Below are 19,916 nucleotides of genomic sequence, written 5' to 3' on the forward strand. Positions count from 1 at the left end.
TAGCAGTCTGAAGTGGACTTCATGATTCATCCAGCCACGGTCCGACCCATTCATCTCCACCCGGCCTCATCTTTGTAATTCAATCCTCCCTCTATTGTGTTGATTTTTGAAAACAATGGGCGAACATATCCCAGGCCCTGGCTCGTATCAGCTGTCCCCAAACACTATCCCCTCGGCGGGCAGGGTGGGGGACAGGAGTGTCTGTTGTTTTACTTGAGTCGTTTGTTGTCACGCCAGACGGCGTGGGTGTCGGCAGAGACGGCCTCGATGTGTGTCTGCAGGTTTTTGAGGAGTTCATCAAACATTCATGCTAATTAGGCCAGGCAGTTATTCTAATAAGAAGCCGGTCTCAGGGCGGATGGCGGCATATTATTTTTAACACATGCCCTCCCCCCTTTTTTTTTTTTTTCCCTCACCTCACATAATAATAATAATAATAATTAAGCCCTCCCCCCTTTTTTTTTTTCCCTCACCTCACATAGTCGACCGTCGTTGTCTTTCACCGCACGCTGTTTGGATTGAGTGATGCCGGTCATCTGTATCTGTGTTTGAACAGACTGGTCCAGCCTTGATTGTACAGGCAAACCTACATCGAATTAATATCATTGTTATAATGGGGGGGTAGGTGGTAGGAGTGATCAGCTCTTTGGCATTGAGTACAGCTCAATGCCAAAGAGCATTGAGTACAGCCCCCCCCTTGCTAATAGAGGCTTTAGGTAATCCGTTCTTAAGGCTCGTACCTCGGCTTACAGTCCTCCTCGCGGCCGTGCCTCGTATGGGCCCCGGGAGGTCTTACCTGTTTATTTTTACCACATCGGTCAACAATGCATGACACCTTGTCCTCGGGCACAGGCTAGACAAGCTGGAACGGTGCTTCAGCTTCTCCACCGAGTGCTGCAGGAATGAGTCCCCCAAAAGCGTGGAATGAGTCAGCATTTTTGCGCTTCCGGTTCCCCTTTGTGTCAAAGTCAGATTTATTTTTTTATTTTTTTGCATGGGTTTTTGGTTGAATGCCTGAAATAAAGTGCTTTTAACACAAGCTGAAGAGATTTGCAAGTTTTTGTTTTACGACATAAAAATGCATCAGTAAATACCTCTCTGGTGAATTTTGAAGCTTTTTATGTGTCTTCAAAAAGGTGTTTGCTAACACAAGTCACTTGACCGTGGTGTAGTTCTTTTATAGCCTAACGTTACTTTTTAACTTCTGATAAATGCATTCACACTGCACTGATTCAAACAGCCATATCCACAGCCTTTGCTTTACTGAACCAGCAATAAATCAAACGGTGTTTGTACGACAAATATTTCTTTTAAAAAACAGCTATAAACCATCAGTGGACTCTTAATATATTCCTGAAAATCCAGACTGATCCAGAGTGAGAAATACATGAGGCCACCTCTGCTGCATCACTGATTAGCAAACACGCACCCACACTAAAAATTCATCAACGCTTTTTTTCTTTCTCTTCCTTCACATTGCTCTTTGATTTGCTCCGCGTGGGTGTGACAACATTCTCAGAACGCCTCCTTCCTCTCCTCCTCTCCTCCTCCACTGGCACAGCTTATCGCACAAGGAGTGCTGAATTCCACCAGCCGATACAAGTATTTATGTCACATCTGATGGCACAGGGTGTCCTGTGCACTGACCCGTGCATTTCATGATATCAGGAATCTGGAATGAGGAGTGTGTACTGTGGCAATATTTCCTGTGGTTTTAATGCTCACTTTTATTTATTTTTCTGTACAAAGGCAGTCGCATAACAGTCTTATTGTTTGTTTGCACCTTTTCTATGTTAAGTCTCTGCATGCCCTACAGACACTGTTGAAAACCCTACCTCGCTAGCTTTACACCACACTTAATTGGTTTCATAATGTATTTGGTTTGTGCCTGGCTTGTTATTAGATAAACCAGCTGTAATCCCTTTTACTTTGCAAGTAGTGAGAGTGCTACTACTGTTTAGAACATGTGCAGCTCAGTCTGTCTGCTCCTGCACTGTGGACTGTTTTGATTTTAGCTTTTTATTTAGTGGTAGCTGCTAGTTTTCATAAGGGGCACAAAAGATCACAAGACTCTCTCCGTTCGGATCGTCATCATAATTTGAGTCACGTTTCAGATCCTGTAGAAGAAAGGAAATACAAGGGAGCAAATATAACATTTACAGACGCCCCAGTCACGTTTTTTAGGCAGCCAATAGAGATGGCTGATTGTTTGATTGATAGAATTAATTACATATTACAAGCTGATCAGAGCTAGTGTTAAGAAGTTAAACGGGTCATAACTCCCTCTCTGATATCTTTTTCAATTTAATACTGATGCCTCTATATAACCTAAATAAGCAAACGTGACCATTATCGAGACGATTGGCATATCTATATAGTTATTCTTAATGCTTGTCATCGGAGCCCCCAGGTCTGGTTCGGCTTGGAAACTAGATGAAATCCCGCAGGTTCACTCGAAACTCCTTTAGCTCAGACTCAAGCGGGGCCTCCAGCAGAGACCAGCCCACGGCGGACAGACCCAGACAGACACCACGCTGCTGGAGGCCCCAGGGTGTATTGCTGGGCCCGCTGGAGGGAAGGGAGACACGGGAGAACCAAAACCAGGACTGAGCGGGGCAGACTTTCAGACCCTGCTGCAGTAAAATGAGAGTTTTTCTAAAGGGACTCTGGTGCTCTTAAACACGAACACTGTTGCCACGGGGACCGCAAAAATCAACACAAAAGGAAAATTCCTTATAGTAACATTATGTTTCTTGCCCAAAAAAATTTACGTGACAAAATTTGAACATATATTGATAATGTTTTGATGTACTTGCCAAATACTCATTTTTACTGAGTAGACCTTGAACGCATTATTATGTACCTCAATTGTACCTCTTTACGTTGGCCTTTTGCTCCGGTACAGCCAACGTCACTAGACCTCCTCCGGCCTATTTCAACACAGAGTTTTGTTCACCATGTAGCATTATCAGGGATTGAGTACTGGAATTCACTGATGCCAATCTCGGCTATAACGATCGGCAATAAATTATTTCAGTCTGTTACACCTAGGAATGGGACGATATAGGACTTTATTGCGAAACGGTATAAAAAACAGTCACAGTATATTAATGGTGGTGAATTTCTGTCATGGGGATAATCCTAAATATTGTCACAAGGGACTTAAATAAGCCTTTCTGGCTCTCTGTCGTGGTAGAGTAAAGAAATAAATAGACCCTGATTTAAAAAAAAAAAAAAAAAAAAAAAACCCGTATCATCTAAGATAGAAGAGATGTCAATGCATCCTATTTTTTATATTTATCCTTCATTTATATGAAGAGCGAGTGATGATTATTGATCACTTAATCTAAGAGTGACCGATAAAAACACATTCACAAAAACAGATGCGCATCCTATCTGTGTGCAATACAAAATGTAAGGTAAAGAGTATTCAGCAAATGTCCATGATCATTGGGATACTATTGTGAATGTGATTTATTTTGGCCAGGATAATTGGGACCTGCAGCACCTCGTTGCCCTACTAGGTTTCATACATTAACTCTTTATGTAATACCCTGCATTAATGCTCCAGTTCTGAGTTTGTATAAAAGAGAATGCTTCATGCCTTAACTTTACTGCTATCCTTATGCTGGATCACCTGTTAGACAGTAATTACATTTAGCAGTTTTAGATGTTCCTTACTTGACTATGTTTTGATCACTAAGCCCTCAGGTCTCAGCCGGCAAAGCATTGACTTTTAACAGTGACGGTAAAAGGATTGTGTGGGTGGTACTGAGAAGATTACTCAGAGTGGGGGTGGGTCAAGTGAGGTGCGGGGCTTCTTACTGCCTTGTCCTTTGCATCTCCTGCATGGCATTATACGTAGGTGTATGCGTCCCTCCTCTTGTGCCAGTGATGTCATCTCGGCTCAGTCCATGCAAATGTCACCACTCAACACATGATTACAACGTTAGAAAGTGCAGTCTGAGATGCAGAGGGTTTCTTCTGATCCTCGTTTCTTTCAGGGGTCATATGTTATATATTAGTCATGAAATGTACATATTTTCTTGCATAGATGCACCTCGTCTAATTGTTTTCGAATACATTTTCAATTTGAAAAAGTTCGATACAAATTGAGCCTTTTTAAATGCTAACAAAGATGAACTCTAAGCTATTTATCCTAATAGATGAGTTTCTTTTTTTTCCTCCCAACAGCTGTGCCATACCCTCCGCAACACAAGCTGACGGTGAAGGAGCTGTATGAAAGCGGCAAGCCCAACGCCGAGCTGCTCCGCAACCACCTTGTCAAAGAGGGCCGGGTGGAAGAGGAAGTGGCTCTGAAGATCATCAACGACGGGGCCAACATCCTCCGCCAGGAGAAGTGCATGCTGGAAGTGGATGCACCGATAACAGGTGGGCTGGCAAGATGATCCTCAGTGAGAGCCCAGAGGGTGACATTGTGATGGCAGCTTTGACCTCTGACCCACCTATACGCCTATGCAAAGTATACACTGCGCGTACTGTATGAGACCTCCTGTGAAGGATGGGTCAATAGAGAAACTTCATTGATGCCCTGTTAAGTCGTTTTTAAGAGGATCTATTGATTGTCTCCTGAGCAATACACCTAACACGACCTGCCACATAGTTTGTTTCACGAACCATCTAAAACGCCATTATTGGTAACTGTTTGGTGAGGAGATTGGATGAATGTCTGTCAATCAAACTCTTGCCGAAGCTATTGGGGAGAAGAGCTAAAACATCTTTAACATCAAGAAAAGCACTCGGTGTCGTTCTTTTCTTTCAAGGAATGCTCTCCAGTTCTGATAGACCTGATGCTATTGCGGCATCTACACTAACCTCTGTAGAACCTACCTACAGTCAACACTTTGGTCGTCTCCCACACACCTTAGCCACGCCTCTAATGGCCTGTAGCTCCTCGTAGGAAGTTAATTATCCGTGCTCTGGCTCACCAAACACAAACGTGTTACTTTGAAGCCTGAACAGGTGGATTTTAATGTGAGACGATTCTTGCATGATGTCGTGACATCCCGAGAATCCAGATGCCGTGCGAGATAACAGTACACCTGCTAGGAAATAGTTGCATCCCATGGCAATGCTAGAGTATGGGTGTCATTTGGGTGCGAAAGCTCACACAAACATCAACGCAGAGAGAACTGTACCCAGCATGCCGTTTGGCGATGTGTAGGGAAGAAGAACGAGCTTTAACCAGCATGGTCTTCAGCGGGTGTAACAGTTTATATTGTAGCGAGCGACTGACAACAAGCTGTACCCAGCATGCCGTTCGGTATTGTAACAGTTAATATTCTTGCGAGCGAAGGAGAGCGAGCTGTACCCTGCATGCTCTTCAGCGGTTGTACCAGTTCATAAAGTAGGGAGCGACTGAGAACAAACTGTACCCAGCATGCAGTTCTGCAGCGTAACATTTGGCAAGCTGTACCCAGCAGCAGGCTGCACCCAGCATGCCGTTCGGCGGTCGGACCGTTGATGGGGGTCCCCTCTCAACACACTACTATATTGCTGTAGATCTCAAGAGCTCACAATCAAACTTCCCTTTGGTTCTTTGGAGAAAAAATACGCCATGTTGATCATATGGATGGTCGTCAAGGAAATGGAAGGACAGACATGCATACATACAGACAGACACTCCTTCCATTTGAGTAGACTGCATAGATAGTATAGTGGAGCAGAGAGTAAACACAGCACCAACCCAGGCATGATTCCATTGCAACACTGTTTGTCTATGCCAGCAGCTGGTGTATACCCCGTTCTGTGCCAGATCCAAGGGCCTCGCAGGCTGTCGGAGTCGACTCAGTCATCAGTCAGTTCCTAATAACTATCCGCTGCTCCCTCTGAGATGACCTGTGCATGTCCTCAGTCCAGCACACTAAATTCAGAGTTCACATGTTGTTAAGTAATGCGTACAAAACCATAAATGCTTTGCTTAAATGCTCCCATCTGCTCATATCTACCACCAACACTGGCATTCTAAAATATTTGCCATGATAGTAATGCTCTGTAGTGTCATTTCATGTCATGCATTGTTTCTTTGTATATACTTGACTGTGACATTTCATGTGTTACTTAAATGCATCAAAGCAGATTATTGAATTAAATGAATCCATTAAAAAAACAATGTAATTAATACTTTTTCAATGAAAAAAAGTCAAATGTCTTTAGCAATATAAGATCAACACTGGTACTGTCACTATATTATTAGTATGCTTAATATTATTGCATCAACGTCAGTAAACACGTAAAAAATCAAAGTTGTCCTTTCACATACTAGAAAACTGCTTTGAATTTGCATGTTTAATAAATCTAAAATAATTTTAGTTAATTTGCAAGTATGGCCGGTTTTAGAATAAAGACGGCAACGTATACCATGGGACATCCAGACAAACGACTGTTTAAAATATCAGTTTACCTGCTAGTTGTTGTCACATGAGCACTAACAGCAGCGTGTTTGTCTCTCTGCAGTATGTGGCGATGTCCATGGACAATTCTTTGACCTTATGAAGTTGTTTGAAGTGGGGGGATCCCCCAGCAACACACGGTATCTCTTCCTCGGTGACTACGTAGATCGAGGATACTTCAGTATTGAGGTAAGTTGATGATTTATTTTACAGTTTAAAAAAACCATTTGGATTGTATTGTGAGTTAACCCTTTTGCATTCTGTTTGAATTCACCGTTTCCGTTTACTTTTGTCAGCTTTGTTTTATGATTTCTCATTTACTTTTTTCATTGCAGCAGAAATGGGTTCTGTAGACCATTGCATGTAAAAGTTCTTATTTTATACGTTTTTAATTAGAAATTAAAAATAATTTCTGCTGAAGTAAAAAAAGTTTTGACATGTGGCACAATGACGTCAAGCCAAAATGTGAACATGGTGCGTTGACCAAATCTGATATTTTTCAGTGTATTGTTACAGACACTCACAATTGGTTTGTAATGGGTTAGCCTGACCTCTGCTGCTTCTGTCCCAGTGTAGTTCATGTGAATTAGGACTGGTGCTTTCAATTTTGATGAAAAGAGTTGATGTAAAGGGTTTTGCGCCAGAATAGTTGTTAGGCCTTGTTGGAAGTATTTAAAGACCGGTGGGCCAAGTGTCTTTTTTTGTGTTCCAGAGACAGACTGATGGCTGCGTTATGGTAGGGCCACATCGTTTTTGTGATGACAAAAGCCAAGAAGGATCTCGGAATTAAGAATTTACAAAAGCTTTAACACAGATTCCGTAGGTAACTGACATTTTGGCTAGCTAGCTGAGGTTGCTTGCTAATATAAGCTTGCGATAGTTGCTAGCGTGAGGGTAAAGAACGCTTGACCACATTTTTGTGTTCTTATCTTGACATTTCGTACTATTTGTTTGTACGTTGGGCTCGTACAAGTGGGCCGCAACAGATACTTTACAACAGCATCAATAGGCACTTTAAAGAAAGGTGATGTCATTAGGCTATATTAATACATTTAGAATTCTATTACCTGCTTATTTAGAATTGCAGAGTCTAACAGGATAATGTCAACATAATAATGAAGTGTAACTAATATAGGAATTCATACTCAAAATTGCTTCAACATAATGAAATATAGCTGGGCTTGTGATACACTGGCAGAAACCCAGAATGTAAAAAGATAGCGGTAAACTGAGCTGGATAACGGTATGTCCCCTTTGGATTCTCTGGATTGTTAAGATGGCGGGTCAGAATAGCTATTGAAATCTTAAAGGCTTACCGCAGCGTTGCTTTGAGGATCTCACTTCAGTGCCAAGCGACCAAATGGGTTTCGCTGTCTGAAATTCTATTTCCAATACGACTTTAAAGAGCACAGTTCATTCGTGCTTATTAGATGGTTAAAAATGGAATAGAGAGCTGCATCTGGCTGCACAAAGTGAAACTGCAGCCCCCTTATTGAGACTCCTGGCTGGAGGGGGGGCAGCTGTAGTAACCTTGGATTCTCAGCAGTTCCAACGGTGACCCACTTTCATGGTTATAAAAGTTAAGGTATCAAAATCACCATAGAAACACTACTGCTGTGTAACCCTTACCCCAGTTGTCCACCCATATGGGTATACACTTAGCAATTGTACTTTTACAATGGTTTGTGTGTTTGAGTAGGGGAAACAAATCTGCCAAACGGTACCGCTTTAAGCGCTAAACGTTAGCTTTGAGCATGACGTTTTTTAATATCATCATCAAAATCAGTATTCTTTTCAGATTTTAGCTCACATCCTGGAGCATGATAGTCTTAAGTGTGCACTATAGTTCAGTACAGAATTAATATTTCTTCATTAATATAACTAAGGTGAACTTCACTGGTTTTAGTCACCAATGTCTGTTTACAGGTCTCACTAAAGTTGTAAAAAGTTGTATAAATCTTTTTCACTCCTCCGTTTGAAGTCTGAACAGCTGCCTTAAGTGATGTCACTTGAGCCAGTGTTGGTTGGGGCTGAAGGCCTAAAGAAGTCATAAAAAGAAAAACATGTGTTGGCGTGGAGTAACTGTCACACTGTGGAGCAAAGTGTGGTGGAAAGAAGTGCTTCATGATAGTAGCTCGAGACTACACTAGCCGTTAGCATGACACACAGCTCTCTGACCAAACTGTTGGTGGTTGAGTTGCATTGTGGGAATGTCGGTGCCTGGTTTTGCCAAGGAAGAAGAATGCTTGGAATAAAAAGTACATGTCTTGTTCTGCCCCATCCATATTTGACCCATTTTGGTTTTGAACTGACAAAGTTATAAGACAATGCAATGCCTCATCTGAAGTTATATGAAAATTCTTTTTTTTATGTGACTGGTGCAGAAGGTGGTTTCTAATTAAAGGGCGACCGATAGTGGATTTATAAAAGCCGATATAATAAAGATAGTTTAGAGCGTGGAAAAAAGATAACCGATTAATGGGCCACAATTTTCTTTTTTCTTTTTATTAAATGAACAATCTTTGACTTTACAAACTGAATAATTGTTGAACTGAATATCTAAGTCAAAGTAGCCGGGCTACTACATTTTTTTATTTAAATATTTTAAAAAATAAGTTTTATTTCAATACCCAAATAAAATAAGTCAGGATAACTGAACATCAAACTCAAAGTAATAAATACCTAAATAAATAAATAAAACTGGATCACCTAATATCAAAGTCAAAGGAAGAGAGCCCATTTCCACCGACATCAGCACCGGTTAGTTTAGTTTAGTTTTATTTTATTTTATTTGCACAATTGAAAAACATAACATAGATAAATAATATTACAGTGCAGGAAGAGGCAGAAAGCCCACTGGGCTTATTTGAAGCCTCCACCTATATAATATGAAAATGTCACAATACTATAACGAATACAAAAAGAATATACATATGGTACAATGGGTCAACTGCTGTTACTTAAAATACGACAACTTGTTTTTGCCTTGTCAGGCAGTCCTCATTCATCCGTGGTTGTTTAGTTAATTATTTGTTCGTAACATCCTGAGGACACGCTTCTAAAATGTTGTTTTGTATATAAATGTCTATTTGTAGAGGAGAGGGTGGATTGTGGAGTGAATGAGGCAGTATGCTAACATTTTGATCACTCTGTGGGGGCTTTTGATGGGCTCTGGGCAGCACAGAGGTGGGTGAAATGTCACAGATGAAAGGAGCGGACTGAAAGAGCATAGGGAATGATGGGCAGATGCCGATTATCTCCCCATTTATTTCTATAGAAAAGTGACTTCTCCCGTTAAACAGTTCAGCTTGTCGGCGTCTCAGTGCTCGTTAGTGATGTGTCTAGAGCAGGGGTCTTCAATGTTTTTCAGGCCAAGGACCCCCAAACTGATAGAGAGATGGAGCAGGGACCCCCTACTATATATATTGTATAAAATTGTGTTTTATATTAAACTGGGCCTAGTGCCATGTATAAACATACCTTGTTATTGTGCATTCAATACTAAGCTATTCAAATAATACACAGGTTCATATATTCAAATTTACGTTTTTATTTTAAACATAAATGTGGAAATGAAAATGAGTGATGGCCTATTAGTGCCACTGCCATGCATAAACATACCTGTTATTTTGCATACAATACTGAACTATTTAAAATAATGGACAAATTCATGGGTTGTTTTTTTAAACATACATGTAGGGGGACAGTGAATCATCAAGCCATGTGGATGGCACACATTGGCCTATTCCCACATTAGTGAGATGTCTGACCCTGATGAGTAGCACACAACTTGTCTATCCTTGGATGGATGGAGGTTACCAGAGGGTCATATCAGCCTCAGGCTGCAGTCTTGACCTGTATTTGTTTTTCAGGTAGGTGAGTGAGGAAAATCCACTTTCGCAAAGATATGTTGTTGCAAAGGGCAAAAGGCTCATCATAGCTTTTGCTGCCAATTGTGGCAAGAGATCCAGAACTGGGTGAGTGATTTAGTTTCATATATGTTTCTGAACGTACTGTCAGTGGATAGTTCGATGAGCTGATCCTCCTCTGTCACTGTCAGGTGTGCGCTGTCTGTTGTGTTGTCTCTGAATGGAAACTGTATCCATGTCTTGTCCCTGCGCCAGGAGTCAGCCTCAGAAAAGTTAGTTCCTAAATTGACCGTTGAGCGCCTCCAAGTGCGCAAGAATTGCGCGTGTTACGGGAGGGGAGAGCACAGCAGAATCTCCCAGCTCATCCACTGATGGAAACATGGAAAGTATTCCCTCCCTGATGCGCTCCCTCCATCTTCTGATTTTTTGGAGAAAGCCTTCCATTCTGTCATACAGCTGAATGGCATGTGTATTGCGACCTTGCATAGAACTTTTAAGTTTGTTTAGCTCAGCAAAAATGTCAGTAAGATATGCAAGTTTGGTGACCCAGACATTGTCACTGAAAAGTGCAGCCAGCTCTGTGCGCTTTTGGAGAAGTAAAAACTCCCGAATAGACGTGCGCAATTCCAACACACGTGACAACACTGTTCCACGTGAAAGCCATCGAACCTCAGAATGGTACAGTAGCGCAGTGTGTTCTTCTCCCTCAGCAGCACAGAGATTAGAGAAGATATGTTTGCAAAGCACTCTTCTTGACTATATTGACAACTTTCACGACCGAGTCCATGACATCTGACAATTCAGCACTCATGTCTTTGGCAACAAGTGACTCCCTGTGTAGCATGCAGTGCGTCCAAATCACTTGCGGAGCCACATCCTTTACAAGCGCGATTAGTCCACTTTTTAAACCAGCCATGGCTCTTGCACTGTTGGTGCACAGCGTAATACATTTTGCCCATGGAATGTCATTTTCTCTGAAAAAAACATCAATCACTTCGAAAATTTCAGAACTAGTTGTGCGTTCAGGAAGCCGCTTACAAAACAAAAATTCCTCCTGCATTTCATTTTGATCGACAAAGCGCACAAACGCCAGAAGCTGGGCGTCCCTTGACACATCTGTTGATTCATCCAATTGTAATGCAAATGCATCTGCCAACCTCAGCTTCTCTATCAGTTGCACCCTCACATCAGATGCCATCTCGTCAATACGGCGCGCAATGGTTGTGTCCGACACTTGAATAGTTTTCAGTTTATTATCAATATCATTCCCATACATTGTTTTACACATGTCAATTGCTGAAGGCAATATTAAATCCTCTCCAAGTGTGTATGGCTGTTTCTTCTGGGCAATCCGAAGAGCAACTTGATAAAAGCATTTCAAAGCTAGCTCACCAACTTTGGCTAATTTTCTCATCAATGTCTGTTGACCTTGGAGGGATTTGAGACTAGTTTGGAAGTATTCAACAGGTGTGTCTTTTAAGTGGCTGTGGGTTGTCTCCAAGTGACGCTGCAGCTTTGATGGCTTCATAGATTCGTTTGACAGCACAGCAGAGCAAATGACACACATTGGTAATTCAATGCCATCTGTCTCCTTGAAGGTAAATCCAAATTTCAGATAAATATCTGTATATTTTCGTGTCTTCTCTCGTTTGCGCTTACCCTTATCAGCTGCTACATCAGCAGCAGGAGCCGCCTCGCCACTTGCATTTTCACCGGTGGTTTCTGAGGTGGAGGGTATCTCTCTTGTGCTTGTGGAGTTTTTTTGGTCGAGTTACAAAACGATCCATTTTCGCTCATAACAATGTCCATACACTTGGCATAATAATATACTGCACTGTAACAAGTTTCTGTAGTTTTTACAGTATTATTACTGTATACTGGCCAAAAGCTTACTGTAGAACCTAGTTACAGTATGTTGCTGTAGATCCGCAAAGCATCATGGTCAAATTTAATTCCCCGGTTAATCCTACAGTAAATACATTCTACTGGGTATTGTTTTACAGTAATTTTGAGCGGGAATTTTTTTTCAGCAGTTTAAACAACAAACAAAAATGATATTTTTTGTTCAGGCAGACAGAAGAAGACACCTCATCTTTAACGTGATTCCCTCCGTTTCATTACACAAATGATGACAGTATGACAGTATGTTTGATTCATGTTAATGTGTATTTAAAGACATTTAAATTTGTCTAAAACAAATTGGGGGGGGGGAAATATGAAAAATTGTCTAATCAACCAAAAATTTCACGACCCCCCTGCAGTACCTCTGCGGACTCCCTAGGGGTCGCGGACCCCCTGTTGAAGACCTCTGGTCTAGAGTGTAGATCCCACTGTGAAGAACTAACATGGAGCAATTCATTAAAAGTAATGGAACAACACACACTAAATTCTGACATGATATGCAGTCAAGAAATTACTCTAAAAACAAGGCAGCTCGGAGGGATGTGTCCAGGCAGCAACATCCGTTTCTGGCGAGTGAAGCCGAAACGAAGTGCCCTAAAACTTGCATTCTCTCTACCAAGCAGCAGGGGGCAACTCCTTTGGTTTCAAAAAGAAGTCAGATTGTGTAGAAGTCTATGAGAAAATGATCTGATCCTAGTTTAATTAACGAAAAAATGAGACAAAATCTTCTGAATAAAACAAATAAAATTAACAGTGCATTTAGTCTTTATTTATTTCAAACATTTTCTGCTACTTCCTCTCCAGTTTAGAGAAAGGAGCCTGTGAACGCCCTGCCAGTAGTTTTGAGTCTCATCTTGAATGGAGTTGGTGCCATTCATATAAGCAGGTGCTCATATGTGAATCTGGAAGTGTACCTAGGTTTTAATAATGTTCAGGAGGAAGTTGACACACATTTGTAGGTTGATCCAAACATGAGTGTGTACTGCTACTGGGTGAGACCAGGGAGAACAGTAGCAGGCCAGTTCAACACAGCCATTCGCTCCAGCTTTGTTCCCATCCATCCGGAACGTAAAGCGTTGTCCAACTGAGTGAGGCAGTTTCGGCCGCTGGCTTTTCTACATCAAGTTAGAAACATTTTTGAACAAATACAAACAATAGACATTTATATATATCATTTGATGTTATATATATATATTGTCCTACTCCAGGACGTCATCTCTCTCACATTGCTGTTTCCCCTACGAGTTGTCTACACACAGTGAACAATCAATTTTATCGGCTCAATTGAGTGAAACTATTGCCGTATTATCTGGATTAGCTGCGCATGCGGTTTACAACAACACTCCTTTAAAAGTATTATTGTTTTTAAATTCCCATTCATCATAAAGAAGTCAGAGGTCCGGATAGAATCATCATTAATGCTGCCTGGACTAAAGAATAAATTGATTAATCGAGAAAACTATTCTCAGATTAATCAATGGGGAAAATAATCATAAGTAGCCCTATTTTGCTCAAAACAATTCTCCAGCTCAGGCCTCCTTTATGATTAAAGTCAAGTAACTAAATATGGAATAGTCTGTATGAAATATACGGGTACGTTTTTGTCGCTGATGTCGCCACAAAACAAAAAAGCCTAAAAGCACCAGACCATTATTTTTTCTTCTTTAGTTGGCAGGGCTGAACAATTCTCTACAATTCAAGGCAAGGCCACCGAGCTCACTCAAGTCACACATGAGACAGATATAGGAAAATGGATATCAGGATGTGGTCGCCTTGGCAACATAAAGAGTCGCTGAAGCCTCTTGAAGTGGCGCATTACCTTTCCCGCAGGCAAGCAATTTTCCAGAGCGATTCATTTCGGTCTCTCAACTCCTCTTTTTCTGCTGGGTCCACACACACACACACACACACACACACACACACACACACACACACACACACACACACACACACACACACACACACACACACACACACACACGCTGAAGTGTGTCTGGATTTGAGGTGAAGTATAGTCAGTGTTCAAGCTTTGTGCCATTCTCCCTTTGTCTGGCTCTCTGCTCTCCAACACCAGGCGGCAGAGGCTCCTCTCATTAAAGCCCATGTCAGCCTCCAGCCGTGTCCCTCTGCCTCCGCACATGAGAGATCAAGCCACGCAGACAGCCCCCTCTACACATTTACCTACATTAAAAGAGAAAAAGACAAGTTAGTCCCGGCTTCCTCTTTCCATTTTTTGTTCTCCACCACTGTCAGTTCTGTGATGACACACCTGCTGACTCACTTACCTTGGCATCTCGTTCCAGCGACTTAATAGCAGGCCGCGGTTGGCGCATGTTAAAAGAGTGGGTCGAGAGTGGTAAAGTGGCAGCTAATTGAGCGGCGCCTTGACCGAGCACTGAAAAGAAAGCAAGTTCAACCGGATTGTAAATGCTGCTCTGCTTTTTGTATGTATGTGTGTGTGTGTGTGTGTGTGTGTGTGTGTGTGTATATATATATATATATATATATATATACACATACAGTGGGTACGGAAAGTATTCAGACCCCTTTAAATTTTTCACTCTTTGTTTCATTGCAGCCATTTGCTAAAATCGAAAAAGTTCATTTTTTTTCGCATTAATGTACACTCAGCAACCCATCTTGACAGAAAAAACAGAAATGTAGAAATTTTTGCAAATTTATTAAAAAAGAAAAACTGAAATATCACATGGTCATAAGTATTCAGACCCTTTGCTCAGTATTGAGTAGAAGCACCCTTTGAGCTAGTACAGCCATGAGTCTTCTTGGGAATGATGCAACAAGTTTCTCACACCTGGATTTGGGGATCCTCTGCCATTCTTCCTTGCAGATCCTCTCCAGTTCTGTCAGGTTGGATGGTGAACGTTGGTGGACAGCCATTTTCAGGTCTCTCCAGAGATGCTCAATTGGGTTTAGGTCAGGGCTCTGGCTGGGCCAGTCAAGAATGGTCACAGACTTGTTCCAAAGCCACTCCTTTGTTATTTTAGCTGTGTGCTTCGGGTCATTGTCTTGTTGGAAGGTGAACCTTTGGCCCAGTCTGAGGTCCTGAGCACTCTGGAGGAGGTTTTCTTCCAGGATATCTCTGTACTTGGCCGCATTCATCTTTCCTTCAATTGCAACCAGTCGTCCTGTCCCTGCAGCTGAAAAACACCCCCATAGCATGATGCTGCCACCACCATGTTTCACTGTTGGGATTGTATTGGGCAGGTGATGAGCAGTGCCTGGTTTTCTCCACACATACCGCTTAGAATTAACGCCAAAAAGTTCAATCTTGGTCTCATCAGACCAGAGAATCTTATTTCTCATAGTTTGGGAGTCCTCCATGTGTTTTTTGGCAAACTCTATGCAGGCTTTCATATGTCTTGCACTGAGGAGAGGCTTCCGTCGGGCCACTCTGCCATAAAGCCCCGACTGGTGGAGGGCTGCAGTGATAGTTGACTTTGTGGAACTTTCTCCCATCTCCCTACTGCATCTCTGGAGCTCAGCCACAGTGATCTTTGGGTTCTTCTTTACCTCTCTCACCAAGGCTCTTCTCCCACGATTGCTCAGTTTGGCTGGACGGCCAGGTCTAGGAAGAGTTCTGGTCATCCCATACTTCTTCCATTTAAGGATTATGGAGGCCACTGTGCTCTTAGGAACCTTGAGTGCTGCAGAAATTCTTTTGTAACCTTGGCCAGATCTGTGCCTTGCCACAATTCTGTCTCTGAGCTCCTTGGGCAGTTCCTTCGACCTCATGATTCTCATTTGTTCTGACATGCACTGTGAGCTGTAAGGTCTTATATAGACAGGTGTGTGCCTTTCCTAATCAAGTCCAATCAGTTTAATTAAACACAGCTGGACTCCAATGAAGGAGTAGAACCATCTCAAGGAGGATCAGAAGAAATGGACAGCATGTGAGTTAAATATGAGTGTCACAGCAAAGGGTCTGAATACTTATGACCATGTGATATTTCAGTTTTTCTTTTTTAATAAATTCTACATTTCTGTTTTTTTTGTCAAGATGGGTTGCTGAGTGTACATTAATGCGAAAAAAAATGAACTTTTTCGATTTTAGCAAATGGCTGCAATGAAACAAAGAGTGAAAAATGTAAAGGGGTCTGAATACTTTCCGTACCCACTGTATATATATATATATATATTTTTTTTTTTTTTTTTTACTTAAGCCTCATAATGTGGCAAAGAGGAAAGTGTTGCTTCTGATCTGTCTGCGGCACGCAGCGTTGTTAATCATATGTGTGTTTGTGTCCCCTGATGGAACAGTGCGAGTGGATCCATATGACAGTTATGTTTTCTTATAAAATAGCCTGTAAACTGCAATACGAATAGAGAAGCACAGAGCTATCGGCTGCCGATCAAAAACACGTGTTTTTGTAGCTGAGCGGCTGTCTTGTATTTTTTTGCAGGTCACATTTGCGTGATGACTTTAAGTCGCACACAGCGGCACGGACAGTAACGTACAGCCACACACAGGTCATCAGTGTGTCATCTCTTGGAGACATAAAGTCCAAAACAAGACGTGGAGGAACAACCCTAAAATGATTTGGAACAACCATCTTAGTCAGACACTTCTTATATTGTAATTCATTCCCATCATGCTGCACAGATCAATCACAGTGAGAGGCTTGTCTGATGACAGCACAGAGCTAACAGCATTATGCTGCAGTCAGTAACAATGATTATTATAACGCTATCATGTGTTCAAATGTTATCTTGTAAAAGGTAGTTTTTGGCGAGAAACTTGAATAAATCCACTTGTTTGAAGGAGATTTTTTCTCAGTAATATAAAATATATGAGGAATTTTGACCTGTTAAACTTCCCAACATTAGCTCCCTTCAGCTTATAATAAATAATTAAAACTACTAATGCTAGGATGTTTTTTTAAATAAATGTAATTTGTTTCATGCAAATAACCCCTATTGACGGTTTACACCGACTTCAGGACAGGTATTTTTTGGGACGTTCTGGGGCCGTGGTAAAAAAAAAATTAAATTGTCAATTATAGTTCTTAGAAAGAAAATCTGAATTGGCAGGTAACACTTTTGGAAATCAGAATGGGTCAAGAAAATTGCAATCAAGGTAGGCCTGGACTATTTTTGAAAAAATATATAATCGATTATTTTGACAAATATCTGATCGCTATTCCCATTTTCAGTGAAAAACATGTCAAATTGAACTGTTATTATTACTAAAATTGCAGTAGACCACATTGCCATATCCCCAAAAAATGTAGATTAATTGTGCCGCCCTAGATCAAGCTTCACCGTCAGACTGAAGCAAGGACAAATGAAGCGTGTGGGAGTATGTCGTTTCCTTTATTTGAAAAAAAAGTTAAAGTCACTTAAAACCAATGACTGCAATGATGTGAACAGCGCAGCCTTAGAACGACTCGCGTTGGCAGGGGAAGGGAGCGCCATATGATCGAATCTCGCAAGGGAATCATACGAGCACCTCCGCATCTTCCACTTTTCAAGGTCTGTGCATTATCCTCAGTACACATCTGTGACTTTTCCCCTTCTTTCTTTCTCTCTCTCTCGCTGTCGTCCTCACAGTGTGTTCTCTACCTCTGGTCGCTCAAGATCAACCACCCCAGCACACTCTTCCTCCTGCGTGGGAACCACGAGTGCCGACACCTCACAGAGTACTTCACCTTCAAACAGGAATGTAAGTGCAGGCACATCCCTCGGCCACATCATGGCGGCCCGTATCAATCAGGTTTCAGATTACAGACGATGCTCGTAGTGTAAGTGCAGGATTGCCATAGCTGTCTATATTGCGGGTCAGTTTGATCATCCTCTTCACACGCAAGATGCTCAAACGAGGAATTAAACAACTGCGAGGTGACTGACTCAGGAAGTCCCGTCACACGACGTGGCACTTCTTCAGTGTTACAGAAGCCTTTTTTTCTTTTTCATGTTGCAGACTATAAACTGCTGGAGCATGGAGAGCAGCCAGGCATGCTGTTGATGTGTGAATCTGTCCGTGTGTTTGTGTGCCTGTGCGTGCGTGCGAAGAAATTGCGGAGGCATTAGTATGCACACTCAGAAACAAAGACACTTTGGCAGACAGCAAAGACAACCCTGCCAGCTGCAATTAGATGAAGCTCACTACATACCGGCTCATCTGTTCCTCATCACACAGTGCACCACCTCTCAGTGGTGTAGTTGGTGGTCGTTTAGGGCAGGGCCTGATACTTATAGAATAAATCTATTTTTTTTATCATAATGAAAGCAGGCAAGAGTGTGTGTGTTTACTAAATGAGCAGATAAAGCAAGAAGAAATAATTGATATTTCATGCATGCATGCATGACAAAGTAAGTTTGGCAAAAGGTTTATAGGTCTACTCCATTAGTGGCTGCTGCTAAAATGACTGTGTGGTTTTAGTGTTTTCTATACCACAGTAAAAATCAGATGTAGTGGGAGTAGACGAGCCTGTCTGTTTCCAATTCTAATATGGCTCAATGCAGCTCATTGTTTTAATTTAATGCTAATAACTTAAATTTAATGTCCAATAAGAACTATTGTTATAAACTGCTTTCATTCAATCTTGCCAGCTAAAACGCTTTTTTAAGTTATTTTGAGTTTGTGCTTTGAAGCATCAAAGAAATCTTATTTAAAACCAAAAATTGTGACCCACCATGATTTTATGAAATTTGTAATGCCTGAAACGTTTTTTCATATTTAACTAAAGATTTTTCTCTGAAAACAGACAAATAAATGTAATTTAATAGTTCACTAAAAACAAATTATACAATAATAATCATCTCTACAATAGCAACAGATCCCACCCACCAACACACTTTAAGGGAAAACAATTAAGAAAGATTAAATGGACAATAAGATAAATATATACACAATATACAAAGCAATCTGCTAAAATGTTTTAATTGATTCAAACGGCGGTAATGCGTTCACAGTTCAGCAACCTTCACATCCAGTGTGTTTCAGTTCTCAACATGGGTGATTCATGGCATATAAAACGGATATAAAATATTAAACAGTAGATCAGTAGATACCGTAAGAGGGAATCTACCTCTTACTGCAAAAGCTGCATTATCTCTCTAATCCAATGAGTACAGGTGGGTGTCTCTTTGTCTTTGCACCTAAAAAGGATTAGGCAGAATGCATTTTTAAAATGAATTGTTTGTGTGACCATTACATTTAATTTAATCATTTAAAAATGTCTTAAGCCCTGAACTTACACTGGCTTAACAGCTTGAGAGTGCACATTTCAAATACAAAGCTTCGATCTACAGACTTTTCTCTATGGCTTGAATGCAGCACTCTTGGTACACGAGCACAGTCTTTTCCACCCACACTGTACTGTGTCACATGGCTATGTTCCCTATAAGGAAGTCCACTTCCTCCTGCCCTAATCCGATCTGCAGTGTTGTGCTAGTGACACTGCAGACGCTGCCTCCAGCAGTCCTGCTGCTCCTCCACTGTGAGCTGTGTTCACAACACATCCGACCAATGTTGATATGGTCAAGACATTACAGATGATTCTAACGCAGGTTGAGCTGCAGATAAAGATAAACCGTACGTTGTGTTTGCTGCAGGTAAAATCAAATACTCAGAGCGGGTGTACGACGCCTGCATGGAGGCCTTTGACTGTCTGCCCCTCGCCGCCCTGCTCAACCAACAGTTCCTATGTGTGCACGGTGGACTCTCACCAGAAATCAACTGCCTAGACGACATAAGGAAAGTAAGTGATCA

The 19,916-nt window shown here is 41.5% G+C and overlaps 1 protein-coding gene across 5 annotated transcripts in view; it reads left to right on the forward strand.

The window, feature by feature from the left end:
- LOC129093045 (serine/threonine-protein phosphatase 2B catalytic subunit gamma isoform-like) overlaps window positions 1-19,916 on the forward strand; it is a 35,174-nt gene that overhangs the window by 2,496 nt on the left and 12,762 nt on the right. For all 5 annotated transcript variants that reach the window (XM_054600917.1, XM_054600918.1, XM_054600919.1 and 2 more), the window contains exons 2-5: window positions 4,195-4,392; window positions 6,478-6,602; window positions 17,753-17,864; window positions 19,760-19,905. In XM_054600917.1, the coding sequence (XP_054456892.1) occupies window positions 4,195-4,392; window positions 6,478-6,602; window positions 17,753-17,864; window positions 19,760-19,905 (581 nt within the window). The remainder of the gene's footprint in view (window positions 1-4,194; window positions 4,393-6,477; window positions 6,603-17,752; window positions 17,865-19,759; window positions 19,906-19,916) is intronic.

This window comes from Anoplopoma fimbria, chromosome 7 (assembly GCF_027596085.1).
Source record: "Anoplopoma fimbria isolate UVic2021 breed Golden Eagle Sablefish chromosome 7, Afim_UVic_2022, whole genome shotgun sequence".
Lineage (NCBI taxonomy): Eukaryota > Metazoa > Chordata > Actinopteri > Perciformes > Anoplopomatidae > Anoplopoma > Anoplopoma fimbria.